The sequence below is a fragment of the Podarcis filfolensis genome (assembly GCF_964270895.1).
Source record: "Podarcis filfolensis genome assembly, chromosome: 10".
Lineage (NCBI taxonomy): Eukaryota > Metazoa > Chordata > Lepidosauria > Squamata > Lacertidae > Podarcis > Podarcis filfolensis.
The window spans coordinates 40,017,926-40,038,886 of record NC_139612.1 but is presented as its reverse complement, the minus strand read 5'-3'; the positions used below and the strand labels follow the sequence as shown (position 1 = coordinate 40,038,886).

Below are 20,961 nucleotides of genomic sequence, written 5' to 3'. Positions count from 1 at the left end.
ATGGCGTTTCTGTGTGCTGCTCTGGTTTGCCAGAAGCGGCTTAGTCATGCTGGCCACATGACCCGGAAGCTGTACGCCGGCTCCCTCGGCCAATAAAGCAAGATCAGCACTGCAACCCCAGAGTCGTCCGCGACTGGACCTAATGGTCAGGGGTCCCTTTGCCTTTACTTAGGCAGCCCTACTTGCAAACACTGGGAGCTTCCAGGCAAAAGCTTCTTCAGGAGCACAAGTACTCCAGGCAGCATCTCAGAAGTACATCCTACCCAGAAATGTTATACGATGTTAGTTAAGTGATAGTAGTACCCGTGCTTATTCTGCTAGTCAACAGGCAGCAATCAGAACAATCCCCAATCCTTGCAGGTGTTAAGCATTCTGAATTGCGCTGCTGGGCATTCGCAAATACCCTGCCTAGACATGCCCATGCAGATTCCCAGGCTGTCTTACAGTCTTATCATTTCAGTCACGGACACAGCAAAAATAATGTTTGAATATGTTTCTCCAAATAATGATTACATCTTACATTTCCAGCGACGCAAATACTAGGAACAGACTGTGTGTTGATGAAGCTGTTAGGGCACATCTGGAGCTGCCTCTTATCCTTCAATCTAATTTGCTGACAGTTGACTCAGGACACAGACGGCCAAAGCTGCTCCCCTGGGCAGCTCTTGGAAGCTGCATGAACATCACAGCAAGGATTAGCACAGGTTTTTTGTTTTTTTGTGACCTGGCTTGATCCTCTGCTACACTGTAAAGGAGATAATTCTGTGTGGGTCACCGGAACATACATTATGAGCACTGTGCATGGCATGAGCACATTGCACATTCTAGGGTGTGCACATTTCACGTTTGCTGATTGTGACAGTCCAGATGTGAAGCTGCTCTTGCATAATGCTTGTATATTCGTCTTAGAGTTTAATGAGTGTAATCTGGATAAAGCTATATGCCCTTTAGTTCATTGGAAACAACAAAAGATTTCAATGAGACTACTTTGTCTAATTTTCCTTCAATTGCATCATTATTTTCATTATCCCCATTAACGCTTTCTCTCCTCATAGTAAACAAAAGGTACAGATAGCTAAATCTACAACAAATCTACATTTGCACGCAAAATGTGAACAAAGATTTGGTCTTCACTGTAGAATACTTGGAAAAGAAATGTTAACGCGTATGGAACACTTAGAACACTAGTCCTTCTGCTGATAACTCTTTTCAGGATAGCACATGCTGGGCAGATTTTAATAAGTTCAGTATTCAGTTTTGCTGTTTCATCACTTCTCTTTTACAATATACATTTACAGCCTCTTCTGCAGTCAAAATCTGCATATGAAGAGTTTCTTACTCTCAGTATATAGGAAAATGGGAAGGGTTGGATAACAATAAGCAAATGACTCACTTGAGTACTGTCTGCATGATGGAATAATTTATAGAGTCGTGAAATGCTGTAGACATATATTCTTTCAAACTAAGAGTGATTATGTGTTAAGGAAGCTACAGCTGAGCAGTGGCATTTGGGGAAGTTCCACATGACAATGTTAAGTTTATTTTCTCTCTACATAGTGCTTTCCTTCCACACAGTGGGGTATATATGGAGAAGTGTATGTGTGTAAATGATAGACCGCAACCATTTCAGCTTTTAGCTGGAGGTATGCTACCAAAATTAGCTGCATTCCTTCTTAGCACATCTTTCTATCCTGGAGAGTAGCATACAAAAAGGAGAAAAGAAGCTAAAACCACACAGAGATGCTCATGTGTTGAAACAAAAGGAGAGCATGTTAGCTAGCTATCCAGGTACAAAGGGGAATTGCTGAAATATTAACAAGATATCATTAAAAATAACTACCTGCTGGAATTTGGAGGAGAGGAAAGGATAATGGTCAGATTTTGACAAAGTAGTTGAACCTGACTCCTATTGTTTTCAGTGTGTACTGAGTTCACCTAACTTAGCTCTGGATCCACCCCAGATAAGTGTGGCACGCCTTTTACTTATTCATGTTCACATACCTACAATGAATATTGTAATGGGAGATAGTTAACATTGTGCTCTGGTGAGTTGCTTTCTGACCAGCACTTCAAAAACAAATTATTATGTTAAGCATTTTAAAGCAACTGACAATGAAACAACAAAAATATACCGTATTTTTCGCTCTATAAGACGCACCAGACCACAAGACGCACCTAGTTTTTGGAGGAGGAAAACAAGAAAAAAAAATATTCTGAGTCTCAGAAGCCAGAACAGCAAGAGGGATTGGTGTGCAGTGAAAGCAGCAATCCCTCTTGCTGTTCTGGCTTCTGGGATAGCTGCGCAGCCTGCATTCGCTCCATAAGACGCAAACACATTTCCCCTTACTTTTTAGGAGGGGAAAAAGTGAGTCTTATAGAGCAAAAAATATGGTATATGAAACAACAAGCAGCCAGCAATTTTAAAAACAGCAGTTCACCAAAACTTTAAATTCAGTAACATGTTTTTAAAATGTAGTAGGTTTCACCTTATGATAATATAGGCATTTCACAGATCTGCCCAGGAAAGCTATTTCAAAGGTGAGAGGCTACCACTGAAGAAGCTAATTCCCCAGTTGCCATTCACCTCATCTCCTGAATATTGGGTTACCTGTAGACCAGCCTGAGAAGCAGATCTTTTGGGAAGATTTCTATTGAAGAAGGCAGTCCTTTAAAAATCCTGCTAACAAGCCATTTGGGGCTTTAAAGGTCAAGAACAGCCCTTTCAGTTGTGCCTGAAAACAGACTGGTAGCCTCTATAGATCTTTTAGCACAGGCAAGATGTGCTGAATCTGGCGCATCCCAGCCTAACAATTTAGCTTCCATTTTCTCGTCTGCTCTATCCACCAGAGCCTTTCTTTGCATGCAGGGAAAGTCCTTAATTCACTGATGGTTTAAGGCCAGTTGAAGCCGTTCCCAGGATGTGGCCACTGTCACATGCTAATAGTTTCTATGAGCCACAGGTGAGAGCTGAGTGCAGAGTGGGGACCAAAGATGGGCAAACCACCCCAGAAAAGGCACAATGTGTCCCCCCCCCACCAGAGGTACTAGCCCTGCTCTAACACCCGTTACACCCCATGGCGTTAGTAGGTGATGTGATTCCCTCTAGCTAACACTATGTACACAGTACCAGCTTAACATACAATTGGTTGTTCTTTTTCTCAGTTTGGATTGAAGCTGGCGTGGGGAATAATGCATCAAAACACAGTATTTAATTTTTTAAAATGACAGATATGATTTGAGTTACATGTAGATACGAATTACAACTAATGTTATGTGTACACTGCTTCTCAGACCAGCAGTGGTAGTGCACTGGAAGCAGAGTTAATGGGGTAAGTTCATAGCCTTAGATGAACTCTCCCCTGTTCCTTCCCTTGCCTTTTGTCCAGTTTTATGGCATGTCATAGGAAACCACAGAGCTTGGGGAGCAATTTACCTCTGTGAGGAAGAGAGATTCCATCGTTTAAAGTAGGGAGGAAGAGGGTCAGAACAGCAGCTGTTCAGGCTCTTGTCTTGGTATATGCAAAATATTTTTAGAATACTTTTGTACTAAAGGAAATAAACATTTATGTAGGATTGTGAGCAGATCCACCCGGCCTTGGAAGTATGTACATTTTGTCCTGGGTAACATTGCTGATTAGATTTTGTATAAACATGTTAGTTAGCCGACAATGTTAGTCTGAGTTTGCTATGAGTCGAGAGGGCTGAATTGTTTTAGGAAATGAGTGGCTCTGTGTTAACATACAAGAGTTAAAATCATGAAGGTCTGAGGACGTTTCTGCTTTTGGTGCTGAATTGCTGTGTGGCGTATTGCATGTCACTGTAATCACTCTGTGGTCTAACTCCCATAATTCTTAAAATCCCTGTGGCAATACGTCAGACTATCGATTATACATTTGCAGTGTGTTGTACGCCTATTGAGTAACAGTTATAAAGTGTGACGGATGAACATGCAGATGAATTCAGAGTTGAGATTACTTTTTTACTGCTTTCAAAAAGCAAACCATATTGGATATTAGATCATTATTATGGAATAGATGCTGCTTTTATAAATATAAATATTATGCCCACATATATTATAGGAGCATCTTATAATTCATAATTCTTGTCAGTTGTTCAGTGTTAGAGCTGAGATAATATTGAAATGCTTCTGCTTAATTTGGATTGAATTTTGTTCAGCCGATGCATTTGTCATTTCATTAGCATGGCAGACCATTAATCTCATTTATCTTTTTTTTTTAAATAAATTTTTATTGGTTTTTCAACACATATTAAAAGACAATACAACACAATACATAAACAAACAAACATATAAACACGTATAATTTCTTAACCTTTTTTTCCTTAAACCTTCTTTCAGCGACTTCCCCATACCTCCCCTTTCTGCATCCCTGTTTTAAATCTTTTCAGCAACCCCTAATTTCAATTACTTATAGCACTTTCTTTAAATCTTTTTTCTCGTATCCAATTGTTTGTCACTGCAATTCTATTTTGCGTTACCCAAGACATTTTAACACTCATTAATTTTACAACAGTTCTTAAGATAAACTTTAAATTTCTTCCAATCTTCTTCCACCGTCTCTTTCCCTTGGTCACGGATTCTGCCAGTCATCTCTGCCAGTCCCATGTAGTCTATCACCTTGGTCTGCCATTCTTCCAGTGTGGGTAGCTCTTGTGTCTTCCAATACTTTGCTAAAAGTACTCTTGCTGCTGTTGTAGCATACATAAAAAACGTCCTATCTTTCCTTGACACCAATTGGCCTACCATGCCCAGGAGGAAGGCTTCTGGTTTCTTCACGAAAGTGCATTTAAGCACCTTTTTCATTTCATTATAAATCATTTCCCAGAAGACCTTGATCCTTGGGCACGTCCACCAAAGGTGGTAGAAAGTACCTTCAGTTTCCTTACATTTCCAACATTTATTATTGGGCGTATGATAAATTTTTGCAAGCTTGACTGGGGTCATGTACCACCTATAGATCATTTTCATAATGTTCTCTCTTAAGGCATTACATGCCGTAAATTTTATACCGGTAGTCCATAACTGTTCCCAGTCAGCAAACATAATGTCATGCCCAATGTCTTGTGCCCATTTAATCATAGCTGATTTAACCGTCTCATCCTGTGTATTCCATTTCAACAGCAAGTTATACATTCTTGACAGATTCTTAGTATTGGGTTCCAATAGCTCTGTTTCTAATTTTGACCTCTCCACCTGGAAGCCAATTTTCCTGTCCAATTTGAAGACTTCATTTATCTGGTAATAATGAAGCCAGTCTCTTACTTTAGACTTCAATTTCTCATAACTCTGCAATTTCACTTTTCCCTCCTCATGTTCTATAATTTCCCAATATTTTGGCCATTTGGATTCCATATTAAGTTTTTTCACTTCCTTAGCTTCCATTGGTGACAACCACCTAGGGGTTTTGTTTTCCAACAAATCTTTGTACCGAGTCCAAACATTGTATAGTGCTTTCCTAACAATATGGTTTTTGAAACCTTGGTGGGTTTTAACCTTGTCATACCATATATATGCATGCCAGCCAAATCTGTTATTAAACCCTTCCAAATCCAAAATGTCTGTGTTTTCAAGAAGCAGCCAACTTTTCAGCCAGCAAAAAGCCGCTGATTCATAATACAGCTTTAAGTCCGGCAGGGCAAACCCCCCTCTTTCTTTTGCATCAGTTAGTATCTTAAATTTTATTCTGGGCTTTTTGCCCTGCCAGACAAATCTAGATATGTCTTTTTGCCACCTCTTGAAACAATCCATTTTATCCAAAATCTGCAATGTTTGAAACAAAAACAACATTCTCGGCAAAACATTCATCTTAATAACAGCAATTCGGCCTAACAAGGAAAGTCTCAAATTTGACCATACTTCTAAATCTTTCTTAACTTCTGACCAACATTTCTCATAGTTATCTTTAAATAAATTCACATTCTTAGATGTCAAATTAATCCCCAGGTATTTCACCTTCTTTGCTACCATTAAACCAGTTTCACTCTGGAACTTCTCTCTTTCAGCAACTGTTAGGTTTTTATCCAATACTTTCGTTTCATTAATCTCATTTATCAAAACTGTCCTATACTGTGAACTGAGCGAGCAATAACATGTTCAGCTACTGCCTTCATTTTATTTTGCAAGGATTGTTAAATTTTGTTGCAAGCTGTCTTGAGAATAAAGGCCAGGAGGTAGGATATAAATATTTGAAATAAACTAATAAATCTTTACTAAAATACCAGCAGTGATATTCTTCCTTCCTGTTTGGAACATGGCCAGTCTCTAAGAAAATAGTTTCTTCTTAAAATCTGTTACCAAAGAATTCAGCCTCACTGTCATTTAAGTATGCCTCTAGGCCAGGGTGGTCCAATACATGGCCCCTCAAGGCCCTTTTTGGTGCGCGTGCATGCACGCGCACACACACACAGCCCTCATGCTGCCTTCCCAAAGCTGAGTAAGCGAGCCGCTGGGCTTTGGAATTACCGGTATGTTGTGTGTGTATGTATATAGTCAGCCCCTTTGCTCTCTCTCATCAGTAGAGCCAGTGTGGTGTAGTGGTTAAGAGCGGTGGACTTGTAATCTGGTGAACCGGGTTCGATTCCCCGCTCCTCCACATGCAGCTGCTGGGTTAATGACCTTGGGCTAGTCACACTTCTCTGAAGTCTCTCAGCCTCACTCACCTCACAGAGTGGTTGTTGTGGGGGAGGAAGGGAAAGGAGATTGTTGACCGCTTTGAGACTCCTTAGGGTAGTGATAAAGCGGGATATCAAATCCAAACTCTTCTTCATCAGCAGAGACTTCCGATTTAGTCTGGCTATTATGTGTGGTAAAAATTCATTCATGTTTAATTAAAAACACCTACCATAATTTGAATGCAAAGGCTCATGGTGCACATATCTTTTGTGATGAGCATGTTACATGTCATCTGCACTGCATATTACATCCTAGTTAGAATAATGTTGACCACAGCCTCGTCATGCATGTGCACAAACACTACATAAGAAGTGTTGTATAAGGGAACATTTTCATTTCTATGGGATTTGTTGTTGTTTTTTCTAGGCAGTCTTGAACAATTAAAATTATGTTTTGCTGCAGTTAAGAATCAGGATAAGGATAATAATAATGATTACCTCCTTTATTGCATTGTGTGACTATGCTTATCAGGTCCAATGTGCAAAGTATCCAGTAGGTTATAACTTAAGATACAGTACTGCTGCCTTGTACATTGCACTACAAACCAGGTTCTCTTATCATCTTAGCACTTTTCCATTTCATGACTGGATAGCTTTTCAGACTTAGGGTACAATTGATGGTATATTACTTGTGCTCAGGCTGTGTAAACACTATAAAGCACATTCAAAGCACATTATTCCTTCCTCAAAGAATTCTAGGCACTGTCATTGCTGAGAATTGTAACTCATTGAGGGGTGAATTGCAGTGCCCAACTTTCTTTGATTGAGAGAATGTGCTTAAAGTGTGTATAGCACGTGTGCTGTCTCAAGAAGCATACTTCCTATGTACCGATATTTGTCAGATGCTCATAATATTCATGAGCTGTGAGAAACTAGCTCTGCTCATTTGCAGGGGAGGGAAATAATGTAGTATTGGATCAAATTGCTAGGAGTACCAGTTGAGCTACAGAATAAGAGGTCAAATAAGAAAGCAATGTGTTGCATTGGCTACTAAGTTGATAAAAAGGAACTGAAGTATTTGCTTGGTCTGAAAATCAGAAACAGTTGCTCAGCAAAATTAATATAGAGAGTGTAGTTAGGAAAATGGAGGATAATTTATTTGTGTATCAAACAAAAAACCTTATGGATTTTTTAATCTGGAAGACATTTTGTGCTAAGTATGGTATTAACTTTATCATTTGATGCCAGTTTTGAGTAATATGGCACTGTTTTGGTATGAGCAGCATAGTCTACTCAGAAGGAATTGTTATATTCAGTTGTGCTTACTCCCAGGCAAGTGTGTACAGTATAGGACTACAACATTAGATTCCTAATATTTACTATTTTAGGGGATTGTGTGGTGCTACCGATGTTTATACTAGTGTTCTCATGGCTGAATGAGCAGAACACTTATTTCCCCATTGGCCCAAGTTCCTGCATTGCAATAATGTTCCCACATCACAAATAATGTCATGCTTTGTGATCTTATATTGATTTCTTCTTAGAATTATTAGGAATTATTTCATAGAAAACTAAGGTTGAATTTTAATCTCTTATAGGTGGAAAGACATGATATGAATACCCTCAGCCTGCCCCTTAATATTCGCCGGGGAGGTTCGGACACCAACCTCAACTTTGATGTACCTGATGGTGTGTTTGAGTTTCACAAAGTAAAACTCAGTGCAGACAGTTTGAAGCAAAAGATTCTGAAAGTTACGGAGCAGATCAAAATAGAACAAACAGCTCGGGATGGGAATGTGGCAGAGTATTTGAAGCTCGTGAACAGTGCGGACAAACAACAAGCGGGTCGAATTAAACAAGTATTTGAAAAGAAGAATCAAAAGTCTGCCCATTCCATAGCCCAGTTGCAGAAGAAATTGGAACAATATCACAGAAAGCTCAAAGAGATAGAACAAAACGGTTCCTCCAAAAGTACCAAGGATACTTCCAAAGACAGCCTGAAGGAAATCCAACATTCCCTGAAAGATGCCCATGGGAAATCTCGTACTACTGGCCAGAGCAATGAGAGCAGCAAAACAGGTGTTCCAGGAGTCTCCTTGACACCACCAGTGTTTGTTTTCAGCAAATCCAGAGAGTTTGCAAACCTGATCCGAAATAAATTTGGTAGTGCTGACAATATTGCTCACTTAAAGAGCAGCCTGGATGATTTTAGGCCAGAAACTACTTCCAGGGCCTACGGCGGAAGTGCTACTATAGTGGCCAAGCCAAAATACACCAGTGATGATGAGTGCTCAAGTGCAACATCTGGTTCTGCGGACAGCAATGGAAACCAGTCCTTTGGCCATGGTGGAACAAATGCTCTGGAAAGCCATGGGAAACTATCAATTCTCTTTGAAGGACTGCGGGAAATAAAGGAAGCACAATCCCAGTTGGCAGATGACATTGAGAATTTAAAAGTACAATTCAAAAGAGAGTATGGCTTTATTTCTCAAACGCTGCAGGAGGAAAGGTACAGGTACGTTATTATGTTGGCCATTTGAAATTGATTTTCACAGATAGGTGAGAATGAGGTGGTGTCAAAGCAATGCAACAAAGAGAAGATTGAACTAAGTACCCTTGAACTCCACCCATGACAATGATCAGCTGCATGTACTACATAGGCACATGTTAATGCTTCCCCATCATATATGCACTTGAAGAGGCTACCAAATTTGCTGTTAGGGTAATGTGTGAAGTGTATTCTCTGAGATCTCAGCAGGCTAATCAGGTGAGCACTCATGGGGTAAAAAACCTCTTGTCATGTTAGTTTCTATAATGACATGCAAAAACTTACAACTTAGTGAGAATGCCAATAATAATAATAATAAATAATAATAATAATAAATTTTTAAAAGGTTTACAATGTTCAGCTTGTATTCAAGGTAGTATACTTTTCTAATGCCAGTAGGGTTTCAGCTGAGGGAAACAAAAAGTTACCCTGATAAAGAATGGTGATGATGCAACCTACAAATAAGGAGGGATGCACTTTCATTAGATTTTACATAAAAGCCAAGTAAATTTTGTTTTTGTTAAGGTATGAGCGATTGGAAGACCAGCTGAATGATCTAACAGACCTCCACCAGCATGAGACAGCCAACTTGAAGCAAGAACTTGCTAGTATTGAAGAAAAGGTGGCGTATCAGGCCTATGAACGGTCGCGAGATGTTCAGGTACCAACTTTTGAAATTAAGTAACAGATTATTTTTTTGTTTCCAAAGAATTAGCCACTGTGGTCCAGTGATGAAAGCACAGGATTTTTTAGACTGAAAGATCTGAGTTCCAGTTTAAGACTAGATTTGGGCCTTTGGAGATGGAGAAGGAAATCACTCGTGCTTCCTATTCTTTGTGTCTTTAAAAAGAACTTTTGCATCTTCCTCTCAAAGAAATACTGCGAATCCAATGCAGCTTTATTCAGATGACTAAGTCCCCACTGCATTCAATAAAGCTTATTCCCTTACACTTTTAGGATTGCAGCCATAAACTCATAGCCAGAGCTTTCACATCTAACCACTAACTTTTCACATTTATCTCTGATGGAACTATAGTGTGGAAATGACATTGCTCTTGCAAGATAGGAACAACTGCAGTTCTCCATGGGAAAAATTACAACCCCCCTCACTAGGCTATTGTGGGAATGAACAAAATAAGTATAGAAAGTTCTATTGAAAGAATTGTTCACCAAGCTTATAATCAGTCTGTGTAATCAGAGGATATGAGACTGAACATGAACACTGGCCGTTGCACAGTTCTCCTTCAAGGAGGAAAAAGACATCTACAATTCTGTGAATCTGTGTACTGTACATTTATGGATGGCTGGAGACAGGCAGGGGAAGAGTGCTCTTGTGTTCAAATCTGGTTGTCCACCGTGAGAACAGGATGCTGGACAAGGTGGGCCATTGGCCTAATCCAGCTGCCTGTTCTAATGTTTTTGTGTTAATACATTTTCAACTTTGAGGTGCATAGAATTATAGAATTGTAGAGTTAGCGATCAAAGAGTTGTAAATTGTTTTGCTAATTGATTTATGCACAGATGGGGGTAATGTCCTTAACTGATCAGATAGAATGAAAATGTATTTTATGTATGAAAGTGATGGTTCCTTAACTTTTCTTTCCCTCCTTCCTCTTCCTATTTTATACCGACAGGAAGCTTTGGAATCTTGCCAAACACGGGTCTCTAAGCTGGAGATTCATCAGCAAGAACAGCAAGCCCTGCAGTCAGAAACCGTTAATGCCAAAGTCTTGCTGGGGAAATGTATAAACGTAGTCTTGGCCTTCATGACCGTAATCCTAGTGTGCGTCTCCACCATAGCCAAGTTTATAGCTCCTATGATGAGAAGCCGTTTTCATATCATTTGCACCTTCTTCGCAGTAACTCTTCTTGCAATTTTATGCAAAAACTGGGATCACATTGTCTGTGCCATAGAAAAGATGATCATACCAAGATGAATCCACGATGCCCAGAGCATTTTTGTTTTTAAAAGAAGAAATACTTCTAAACAAACTACCAAATCTTTAATTTTGCAGTTCACCTGTGCAGACTAAATGAAGACTTTTCTATTGGGTATTAAAATGTGATGGTGATAACTCCTGGCAGTGTATTTCACCTCATCAGTCACCTTATATGAAATGAGGTGAATCTGTTATAGACTAATTACTTGTGTAAATCTTTCTGCCTTAATCTAATCTACTTTTTCTACGCTGCAGAAATCCTGAACAGTCAAGTCTTGAATACATGATCTTAACTAGACTGGGGTTTAGGAGAAGTATAGTATAAATAAGAAACAGCAATCCTAGTTGGGAGGTTGCATATTCATGAACAGTCACCTGCATCATTCCACTTTACCTAGTCGCTACTGTTCCCTTATGAAGCATATGCAAACAGTAAGCTGAGATTTACACACCTTGGAGAAGTGCACATTTTTGGCATCTCCTGAAGACAGATATTTATAAGGTAGAAACTGTGATGGAGTTTGTTATCTCTCTTGCCTGCTGCTGACATTGGCCCAATAGTCAAAGAGGATTCTTACTTAAACCTTGCCCCAAAATTGTTTTTGCCTTACAGTTTAGTTTATATTAAATATTATATTCCATTCCACTTCTGTTTCATGATCTTAAATATATATACATAGCTGTCCCAACTGTTGAATAAATGAGGATTTGCCAATCATGTGGTCCAAACATGGGTATTTATCTCTTTTTGATAAATCTATGTTGTCTAATGGGAACTACTTTTTGGCTGAAATGCAGTGATAGGAGTCACTCATCACATCCCTTTAGAAACCTGCAGCTGTCTAGTGACTGATGTTGCCATGAGCAAATAAGAACAATAGCATGCAGTCCAAACAGTATAATCTTTTCGGCTTTTGTTTTCATTTTTGTTGTCCTTGGTTGTTGTTGGGTTTTTTTTTACTTTTAACCACTAAAATACATTGTCCGATGTATTTCTCTGGTGATAATTTGTGATGCTCTCCCAACATCTAGCTATAGCAGGGCAGTATTCTCAAATCAATGTCTTTAGCCTAAAATAATACCGCAATCACTGTGAAGTTTGTATTGAAATAAAACTTCATGTATGAAAATACTTGTATAAGATATGTGAATAAATATGGTTAGGAAGTGAAAAGATGAGAAATACATTAGTGGTGCTTTTTTTGTTTGTTTAAAAAACGATGAAAAGGCATCTGCCAATTTAATTATCAGCCCTGGTTGCAGAAGAATGTTGTAACAGTAATTTGCTTGAATTCTAATGAATTACCCTGTTGCACATGTCCCATTAATTTTAATGGGGTTCACACTAGAGAATGATGAAACTGTTAAGTTTCAGTTTCTCATGAGTTTCACATTTTTATAATTTTAAGTTTAGTTTACCACATTTCTGCATCCATTTGCTATTTTATGTTTTGGTTATGCATTTTACAGTAATGTACATTTCCCCCTAATATATGCATTTTTGTACACATCTTTGGGTTGGAGAACTGCGTCATGAAAATTAACAGAACTGTGAATTTTGAAAGCTACCTGTATTTAAATTCACGTACATTGTTTCAGGAAGTGTGAATAAGGTATGTTCACATTGGGCTCTTCCATACTGTAGTTTAATAGGAACAGTAAGTTTTCCTGTACTTTCATTAATTGTCCATTGTCCATATGATGTTCTCCTCCAAATCACTGACCTCCCTCAGTTTGGATTCTTTCATACCAGGGATGCTCCAAAAGGAGAGGGCGTGAGAAAATCTGGAGGAGGATAGAATGTGACTTGGAAGAGAATGCCATGTGGACAATGGAGAATTAATGGAGGTACAGGTAGGTTACTGTTGACATTAAACAACGGCATGGATAAGTCCATTAAGATGTGAACCAAACCAGATTTCTCCCTCATCTCTACCTCACACAGGAGAAACTGTGCTCCAAGGGCACTTCCAGATGCAGGCATCTGCCTATGAATGTAATTGTGTAGAAGACTAGCACTGTGCGGTTGCCAGCCTGCTATAGTAAGAATCCTGCCTGTCATGGAAGGATCAGGGCTAGTGTTTACTTAGCAGTTTTAGTGCTAGGAAAGTAATAGTGGCAGCACTTGTGAGAATTGTATTTTGTTGAACAGTGAAGGCTTAGTAAAGGCTGTGCAGTTCTCCTGAGAAAAGCCCAGAGTTTGGAAAGCCCCCTTGAGGCTTGGCATAATTTCAGGAGCTAATTTGCTAACGATGTAAATACTGGTAAAGTTTGCACTTTAAAAATGGTTTAAAAAATCAATATGTGCAATGTTTTGTTTTCGTGTGTTTTTTAAAAAAACAAACGTGGAACTGAACTTGCTGACGACAAAGACTAAGACATCTGTCTATATATACAGCATTGCTAACTATATCGAGAAGACAATGGAGACAACAGGCATATATTATTTTTAAAGTCCTTTATTTTTCTATTTATTCCCCAATATTCCCTTATTGTTGCATTAAAATCTCTAATTTGAGGGAGGAAGAGTGTGGGTGAGTGTACTGGGTCTATCCCCCTCCAATGTCAGAGCCTGTGGAGGCATTGACCTCCATGCCACAGAGGGAAGAACTTATCAAGTGAAGAGTCTGGTCTTACACATGTAAACTCCCTGCATGGGATGTTGGTGGTTCCCACAAGGAGCTTCACCCAATAAAAGAGGTCCCTCTGCAGATGTTTGCCTTCCCAATACATGGAAACAGTGTTGAAAGTGCAATTTATGGAATAGGGCCAACAGGCTTGCTCCCCTTCTCCCCCTCATACAACAAGTATGAGACAGAATACCCAAATAAACTGAATTCTTTTCAAAAGATCCCAAAGTACCCCTAATTTTTTTTGGGGGGGGGGAATAGGAGACTAAACTGGGTGCCTTAATCTACATCATATCCTCTAAAATGTTCAGGATAATAGTTTGTTCCTTTTATGGATCCTTTTAGGTTCTTTTCCCCAAACCTCCTTTGGACACATTTGGCTATTTTCTTTACCAGATATGTTAAAGGCCAGGTTCAGTGCTTCTGATAGGGTTGCCATACACCCAGAATTTCCCGGATATAGCTGCCATTTGGCCCTCTGGGCAGAAATCACTGAAGTGTCTGAGGAAATCTGGATGTATGGCAGTCCATGTCAGAAGTGTAGATTTTGGTGAACTTTGCCCCACCCCAGCCCCAAAACTCAACAACTCAAATTCAAGAGCGGACTTTCAAATTTCAGTGGCACCCTGTGCAAGGCCAAAATTTGGCACCTCCCCCATCTCTCAACTTCCGTTCTGCTCAGTTCAATATGTCATAGTTGTGATACACCGCTGAATTGCCTGAGCTCAGTGCCCAGTGCTGCAGAACCAGCCATGCTGCCCTAAATTCACCTCTGGTTCCACAAGTGGAAGCCAGTGCAAGGAGTCACACTAGCATAACAGGGCTTTCCCCTCTCTCTCAAATCTGCTCTGGAGAGCCATGAGAACCCCCAAACAGCCTGCGGAGAGAAGATCATTCCTTGCCTGACAAAATGTTCTCTTTAGCGTTATATGGAATTCCACCGTAGGAGTTTATCTCCTATGTCCTCTTAATCACGAGTTGTTGCATCTTGCTTATGTATTTTGACCGTGGCTAAATTTGTTCCCAAAGTACCTTGCCTGAACAATAGCAAGTTTTTGCAGTAGCATATGTGCTGTTGTTTTAAAGCTAATGTGCCAACTGAGTAATTTCCCGACCCTCCCCAGCTCTGGCCCCATGCGTTTCTTCTGGGTAATGGCATTTATTTTTCTTGGGACTTTGTCCTGAGATTACTTCCCTTCTGTTCAGGAGGATTTCCCTTGTTTTGATTACCAGCCCTTGTGACGCAGCTGTGGAATATCTTGCTTTTCCTTTGGTTCAACAGTGCTTTCCCATCTTTATTAATATGGGATGTGACAATAGGGATATTCCAGACCATGAACTTGACACTATGCTCCAGACACAGAAAGCTTTCTCTGTTATACATCTGTTTGCATCAGGCAATTTAAAAAACTATTTCTCCCTACCTGAAAACTACTAAGGATTCTCTTATATACTATTTAATTCTGACTCCTTTTCTCTTTTTTACCCCCCTCAGGTGCAACAGTCATTTTTTCTTAATGTATCACCCATTGCTGCAAATGAGTAATATCTTGTTTACACTCTCCTATTTTACATGTATAGTACTGCAGGCTGGCCTATTGAGATGATATGTAAAATATTGGGATACTTTATGTTTTACAAAATGTGGGATTCACTTGTTAGTAGCTTTACTATTTTGAAGAAGAAACAAAAAAGATCAAACTTTATACTGTTTCCTGTTTCTTACTAATTTATGGCGCAGTCTTCTAAGTAATGATATAAACCACCATTCATCTCAGTGGAGCTTATGTAAGACCTGTTGAAATTAATGGAGCTTGTGCAATGCTTGACTCTACACAGAAGACACACTCTAGTGGGAATTTTCCCCATTTACATAGGAATGGGGATAATTCCAAAGGCTATCCAAGTGAGTGGCATGTGTTATGTCCAAACAGTGTCTTTGTTTACTTGAAACTTTCTTTAGACTAACTGACATCTCTGCATTTTCTGTTCCTGGTCCTATCTCAGTTCCATACCAAACAGCTAAGATAAATCTAACATTTAACAGCTCACATTATTTTAGATTTTGATGCCACCGAAACACCTTCCAAACTGCAGAACAGAATTATATTCCAAAAATCTATTATCTGGCCTAGAAGAAATTAATCTTCAACATTTATCCAAATACACTGTCATTATTTCTGTGTCAGATGTAGCTTGCTGTATTTATATTGCTGCTGTAATTAGCTAGCATCTAAATGATAAAGCAGAATAATTTAGCAGTGCTGAACAGCAGCAGCAGGATGTACATTCAGGTTTGTAAGGAACAAAACCGTCACTGTTAATTAACTCGGTGTATAATAATGATCTTGCCAGGTTTGTACAATCTCACAGCATTTAACTGAGACTTGGTCCAGGAATTAAATGTAGCTGCATAAAAATATTAGGTCACAACTTGCCAGCACAGTTCACAGAACCCTAAAGTCCCATTGTAAAATTTAAAAGCACTTGCAGACCTGGCTTTAATTTATTGCAATAAGGACATGCCTAATTGAAAACAATGTGATCATTCCAAATGCAGCAACAGAGGACTCCTAAGTCAGAGGTAAGCCACTGTAGGAAGGGGGTATAGATAGACATGCAAGACAATTGCTGGGTACCTGAAGAAATCCATTACCAGATTTCTTCTAGACAACAACTTGGATGAAGGAAAAAAGTGAGAAGTGGGAATCCAATAGAATTCATGCCCAGATACAGATTACAAGCAGAAGTTGGGAGCCATTGTAGCCAATACTGGCTTGGCTAAGGGGAAGGTGCATTGCAATCTGAAGAGGGAGAGAGCAGAACACTTTTAAAGCATTAATATCTTAAAAAGGAGAAATACCTATTGCCCTTTGGCGGTTGTTGTTTTTTAATAGAATCTTCAGTTACTGTAAACTTTCCCAGGCCTTTTGCCGTAGCACTGATTTTGCTGGGCAGTTATACTGATGCCGGTGGAAGTCCCCCCAAGTATTACTGGAAATTGGTAAGGAGGCTTTGACAAGCACAAGAACCATAGCAGACCACTGAGCACAGATGCCCCCTTCATTCCCCTCCCACCCCCAAAAAACCCTTTGCAGTTTTTCATGAGCAACTTCTGCAACTGCAGAACATGCTAATGAAAGGCACAGATGAATAAGGTGGTCGTAACATTCAAATTGTTAGAGGGACGCAATGCAGAATTTGAAATTCTGTGTGCAAGCTTTCAGTGAAATTGATAACTCTTCTTAAGCCAAAATAATAGTATATAAATCATTTTGTTTCAATTGACTGAAATGGGAATCACTTGATTTTTAATGGAGTGCTTGAATTTACACCTGATCCTAAGTATATTTATTTTGAAGAAAGTTCCAATGATGTCAATAGCAAACCATTCCTCGTACAAACACAATCTATGCTGATTTGTTAATCAGATTTTCACTTAAACAAACCAACCAACCAACCTGGAAGTTACTTTTCCAAAATATTAAAATAGGAATGACCGCACCACCATCAAATAATTAATCTACTATATTAGTAATTTGTTTGGTGGTATTGCAGTAACCATAACTGGCACAAAACCAGTTGGTTCTAATCAAATTTGTACACATCAAAACAATGATCTCTCTTAGAATGTCAGGTCCCACATTTTAGGATTACTTCATAACAAAGCTTTGTTTTAGCCAAACCCAGCTTCTTTGTGGGTGTGCTAGTCAGAGGTTCACAGAAACATCCAAGGAACCAAAGTGAATTAAGAGTATACTCCCTTGGAACTGCCTTTCGTATTCACTTTGTGACTTCTTGTTATCTTTATAAGACTTGTGTCTGCAAACATGCATGTGTTTGCACTCATATCCTGTTTATGTGTATGTGTAAAACTGTAATGTGTGATGCAGATCTGCGTCAAAAGATTTAACTGCTACAATTTTTTTCCACAACAGAATCATGAATTCTCATTTACCTTATCATCACCATCATTATTTTGGCCTTGTATAGTGTCTTCTTCATGGAACACAAAGGTGCTTTTACTTTGTCAAATTCTCAATTATACTAGGTCTTGCTACTTCACTACTGAATATATTTATATATAATTTTAAACATCAAAAATCCATACTTTATGTTCTAAATATAAATCATCAATGTATTTTATAAGACTGTTTAGCTTCTTAGAAAGAATTTAATGCTAAGAGTTATATATTGCACTGTGTCAGTGTCTGCCTGGTTTGGTTATAAATGAAATGATGTGGCTATAGAATAAGGATGTGCAAAGTAGAACTAAGCAGATAGCATGTTTACATGTAAGCTAATTCTGCGTTAAAAAAAGATTATAGATTTCAGGCAGAACCTTTCAGGTTCCTGAAATACTCATGGAACCTTTCATGTCTTGAGTTATCGTACAAATCTAGGTTTAGAATCTTTGTTCTCAGTATGAATTAAAACACTGTACATACTGTTTGCATGGTGACTGGTTGAGCTGTCATGTAAGATTTTAATTTATTGCATATGTTTAGTGAATTAAGTTGTTCCTCAGACTTTTCCTTCCTCTTGTTTTTGTAAGTAATGCCAATTAGGCACTGTGGGGAAAGTCTACTTAAAAGTCTTCAGAACAATCCATTTTCACTGAATGGCAATTTTGTCTCCGTGTATGTAACATACAGTGTAACCATACCACTTACATTTTGTGTGGCACTGTGTAAATATAAATGTATTTGCATTCTTTATTGTGTTCTGTAGATTTCATAAGGTGATAATGACTGCCCCAAGGAGCCACCTTTTAAAAAAACAAAATAAAGGTTTCTAAATTTAGTTGTTATTATGCTGGGTTTATTTAAAATATGTCCACTATAAATTACATTTTTTTCTGTTTTCAGAATGACAATAACTGCCAATAAGAGAGGAAAATATACATAGTGGGGGAGACACAAACATAATAGCAGAGAAGCAATTAAAGTAATGCAGTTGGCTGGGATGGCTCAAGACATTTTGTTTCCTGAGATGAAGGAAAGGATGGTGACTCCCCTAATCTATGTACAAAAATTAACCAAACTGGCAGCTGAAACCAAGGAAGGCTGTGTTCACACTTCCATTTACTGTACACTCACTATCTTTCTAGTACAGTCATACCTCGGGTTGAAGTTGCTTCAGCTTGAGCGCTTTCGGGTTGCGCTCTGCGGCAACCCAGAAGTAACGGAACACGTTACTTCCGGGTTTCGCCGCTCACACATGCCCAGATGGTCATAATGACGTCATGCGCATGCGTGGAAGCGGCGAATCGCGACCCGCTCGTTGCGTTCGCTTTAGGATGCGAACGGGGCTCTGGAACGGATCCCGTCCGTATGCAGAGGTACCACTGTACTGGTTTCACATGACACTTTCACAATGTCATGTGAACATCCACGTTCACATGACATTTTCTAAAATGCCTATGTATCCCATACTTTGTTACTAAACACTACTGTTTGAATGCTGTTTCTCAAACTAGTTTCGCACCAGTTGGAGTCCTTAAGCCATTTCTAACTCATTTCTAGCAAAAGTGTTAACACCTTTGCATAGGGTGTTATGCTTTGTCACATGCCCACAGGCGAACAGTGGTACCTCGGGTTACAAATGCTTCGGGTTACAAACATTTTGGGTTACGAACTCCGCTAACCCGGAAGCAGTAACCCGGGTTGAGAACTTTGCCCCAGGATGAGAATGGAAATTGCGCACCAGTGGTGTGGCGGCAGCAGGAGGCCCCATTAGCGAAAGAGCGCCTCAGGTTAAGAACGGTTTTGGGTTAAGAACGGACCTCCGGAATGAATTAAGTTCGTAACCAGGGATACTACTGTATAAACAAACGGAAACTATTTGAAGTCAGTGCTGATGTGAACAGTTGGGAGGCAGGGGAGTAGCTGTGGTCCCTTGTACATGGCACACTATCTGGCCACCATGGCTACTGGCAGATCTCCATACACATTTCCCTCCAAAATATAGGGCGTTTTCTATATGGGCACATCATGGTAAACTCAGAAGAAACGGGTCTGAGGGTCCCACATTTTGTGCAGGTTGAGATCAGGAGCATGGGCGTAGCCAAGGTGGAACAGGGAAGGGCAGCTGTCCCCTCTAGAACAAGTAAAACAATAGAAATACTTAACTAACCAACCAATCAGGTAGGTTCCGCCCCCACCTAACAAAAGTCCTGCCCTTACTAACAAAAATCCTGGCTACGCCCATGATCAGGAGTAGGTTATCTTCAGACTCAACTAGATTTTAAAAAACCAAACACACCCTCAGATTCTTACAATTGCTCTCAAAATGGCTAGTTCGAGCGATCCACTGGTGTTTCTGAGAAGCAGTACCCTCCATGCACCCACTCAGTGAATAGTGCAATAAACAAAAATCTGCCCTTATTCCCTTATGGGGAACACAAGAGCCCTTACAGAGTCCTTTGTAGGTTCTCCATTGGTCGGAGAAAATTAACAGGCCAACCAGAGAATATTGAGAAGCAAAGCAGCTCGTAAGTCTGATCTTTATTGTACTGTTGCAACACGATGCTCCCCTCACACGAAGGAAAGGAGGAGGACCCAGAACAAAGGTGTGCCCGCCCTTATATAGACATTTTAAATTGCCCGCCCTTGAGTCCAAGACCACCCCCAGAAAAATCATACCCACATCACAGAAAGGAGTGTAGCTCAAGACTGCCCCCCAGATACATCGTAACTACATCACAGAAAGGGCTGTCTACAACATAAATTTGAGTGCATTGTTTATCTCCTGTCTGGCAGACCTGTTAATGGTCACTTGTTTGGATACCCTGGGGAGCCTGGCCAGTCTTTTGTAATGACAAATACTTGGTTCCTGAGCCAGGTCACAGGCTCACCCTATCCATACACAGACATACCCTTAAGACAGGATCTGTGAACAAAAAGACAATGGGGAGGCTTTTCCATTTTCCTTCGACCTTGCAGAGAAATATTTGAGGTCAATTTGGGAGGGACAAAATGGTTTCAGCACTTTTTCTGTGGGGTTTCAGACATGTGGCTTATATATGCAGTTATGAACATTTTATCTTAAATTTTTTTATTTCAATAGTTTGATCCCTAACATTGTATGGAAACAAAACATTTTGACTGCACTATTCATGTTTGGGGAAACATTGCAGTATACTGTATAACTACATTCATTCCAAAACGACCTTTTCCAATGAGATCTGAAAACGAGTTACGGGATGAACCAT

At 39.5% G+C, this 20,961-nt stretch overlaps 1 protein-coding gene across 3 annotated transcripts in view; it reads left to right on the top strand.

The window, feature by feature from the left end:
• Nucleotides 1–18,551, top strand: part of TMCC3 (transmembrane and coiled-coil domain family 3) — a 102,724-nt gene extending 84,173 nt beyond the window's left edge. For all 3 annotated transcript variants that reach the window (XM_083573460.1, XM_083573462.1, XM_083573461.1), the window contains exons 2-4: nucleotides 8,229–9,145; nucleotides 9,704–9,839; nucleotides 10,813–18,551. In XM_083573460.1, the coding sequence (XP_083429586.1) occupies nucleotides 8,229–9,145; nucleotides 9,704–9,839; nucleotides 10,813–11,115 (1,356 nt within the window). In that variant the 3' untranslated portion in view covers nucleotides 11,116–18,551. The remainder of the gene's footprint in view (nucleotides 1–8,228; nucleotides 9,146–9,703; nucleotides 9,840–10,812) is intronic.
• Nucleotides 18,552–20,961: the final 2,410 nt, after the last annotated feature.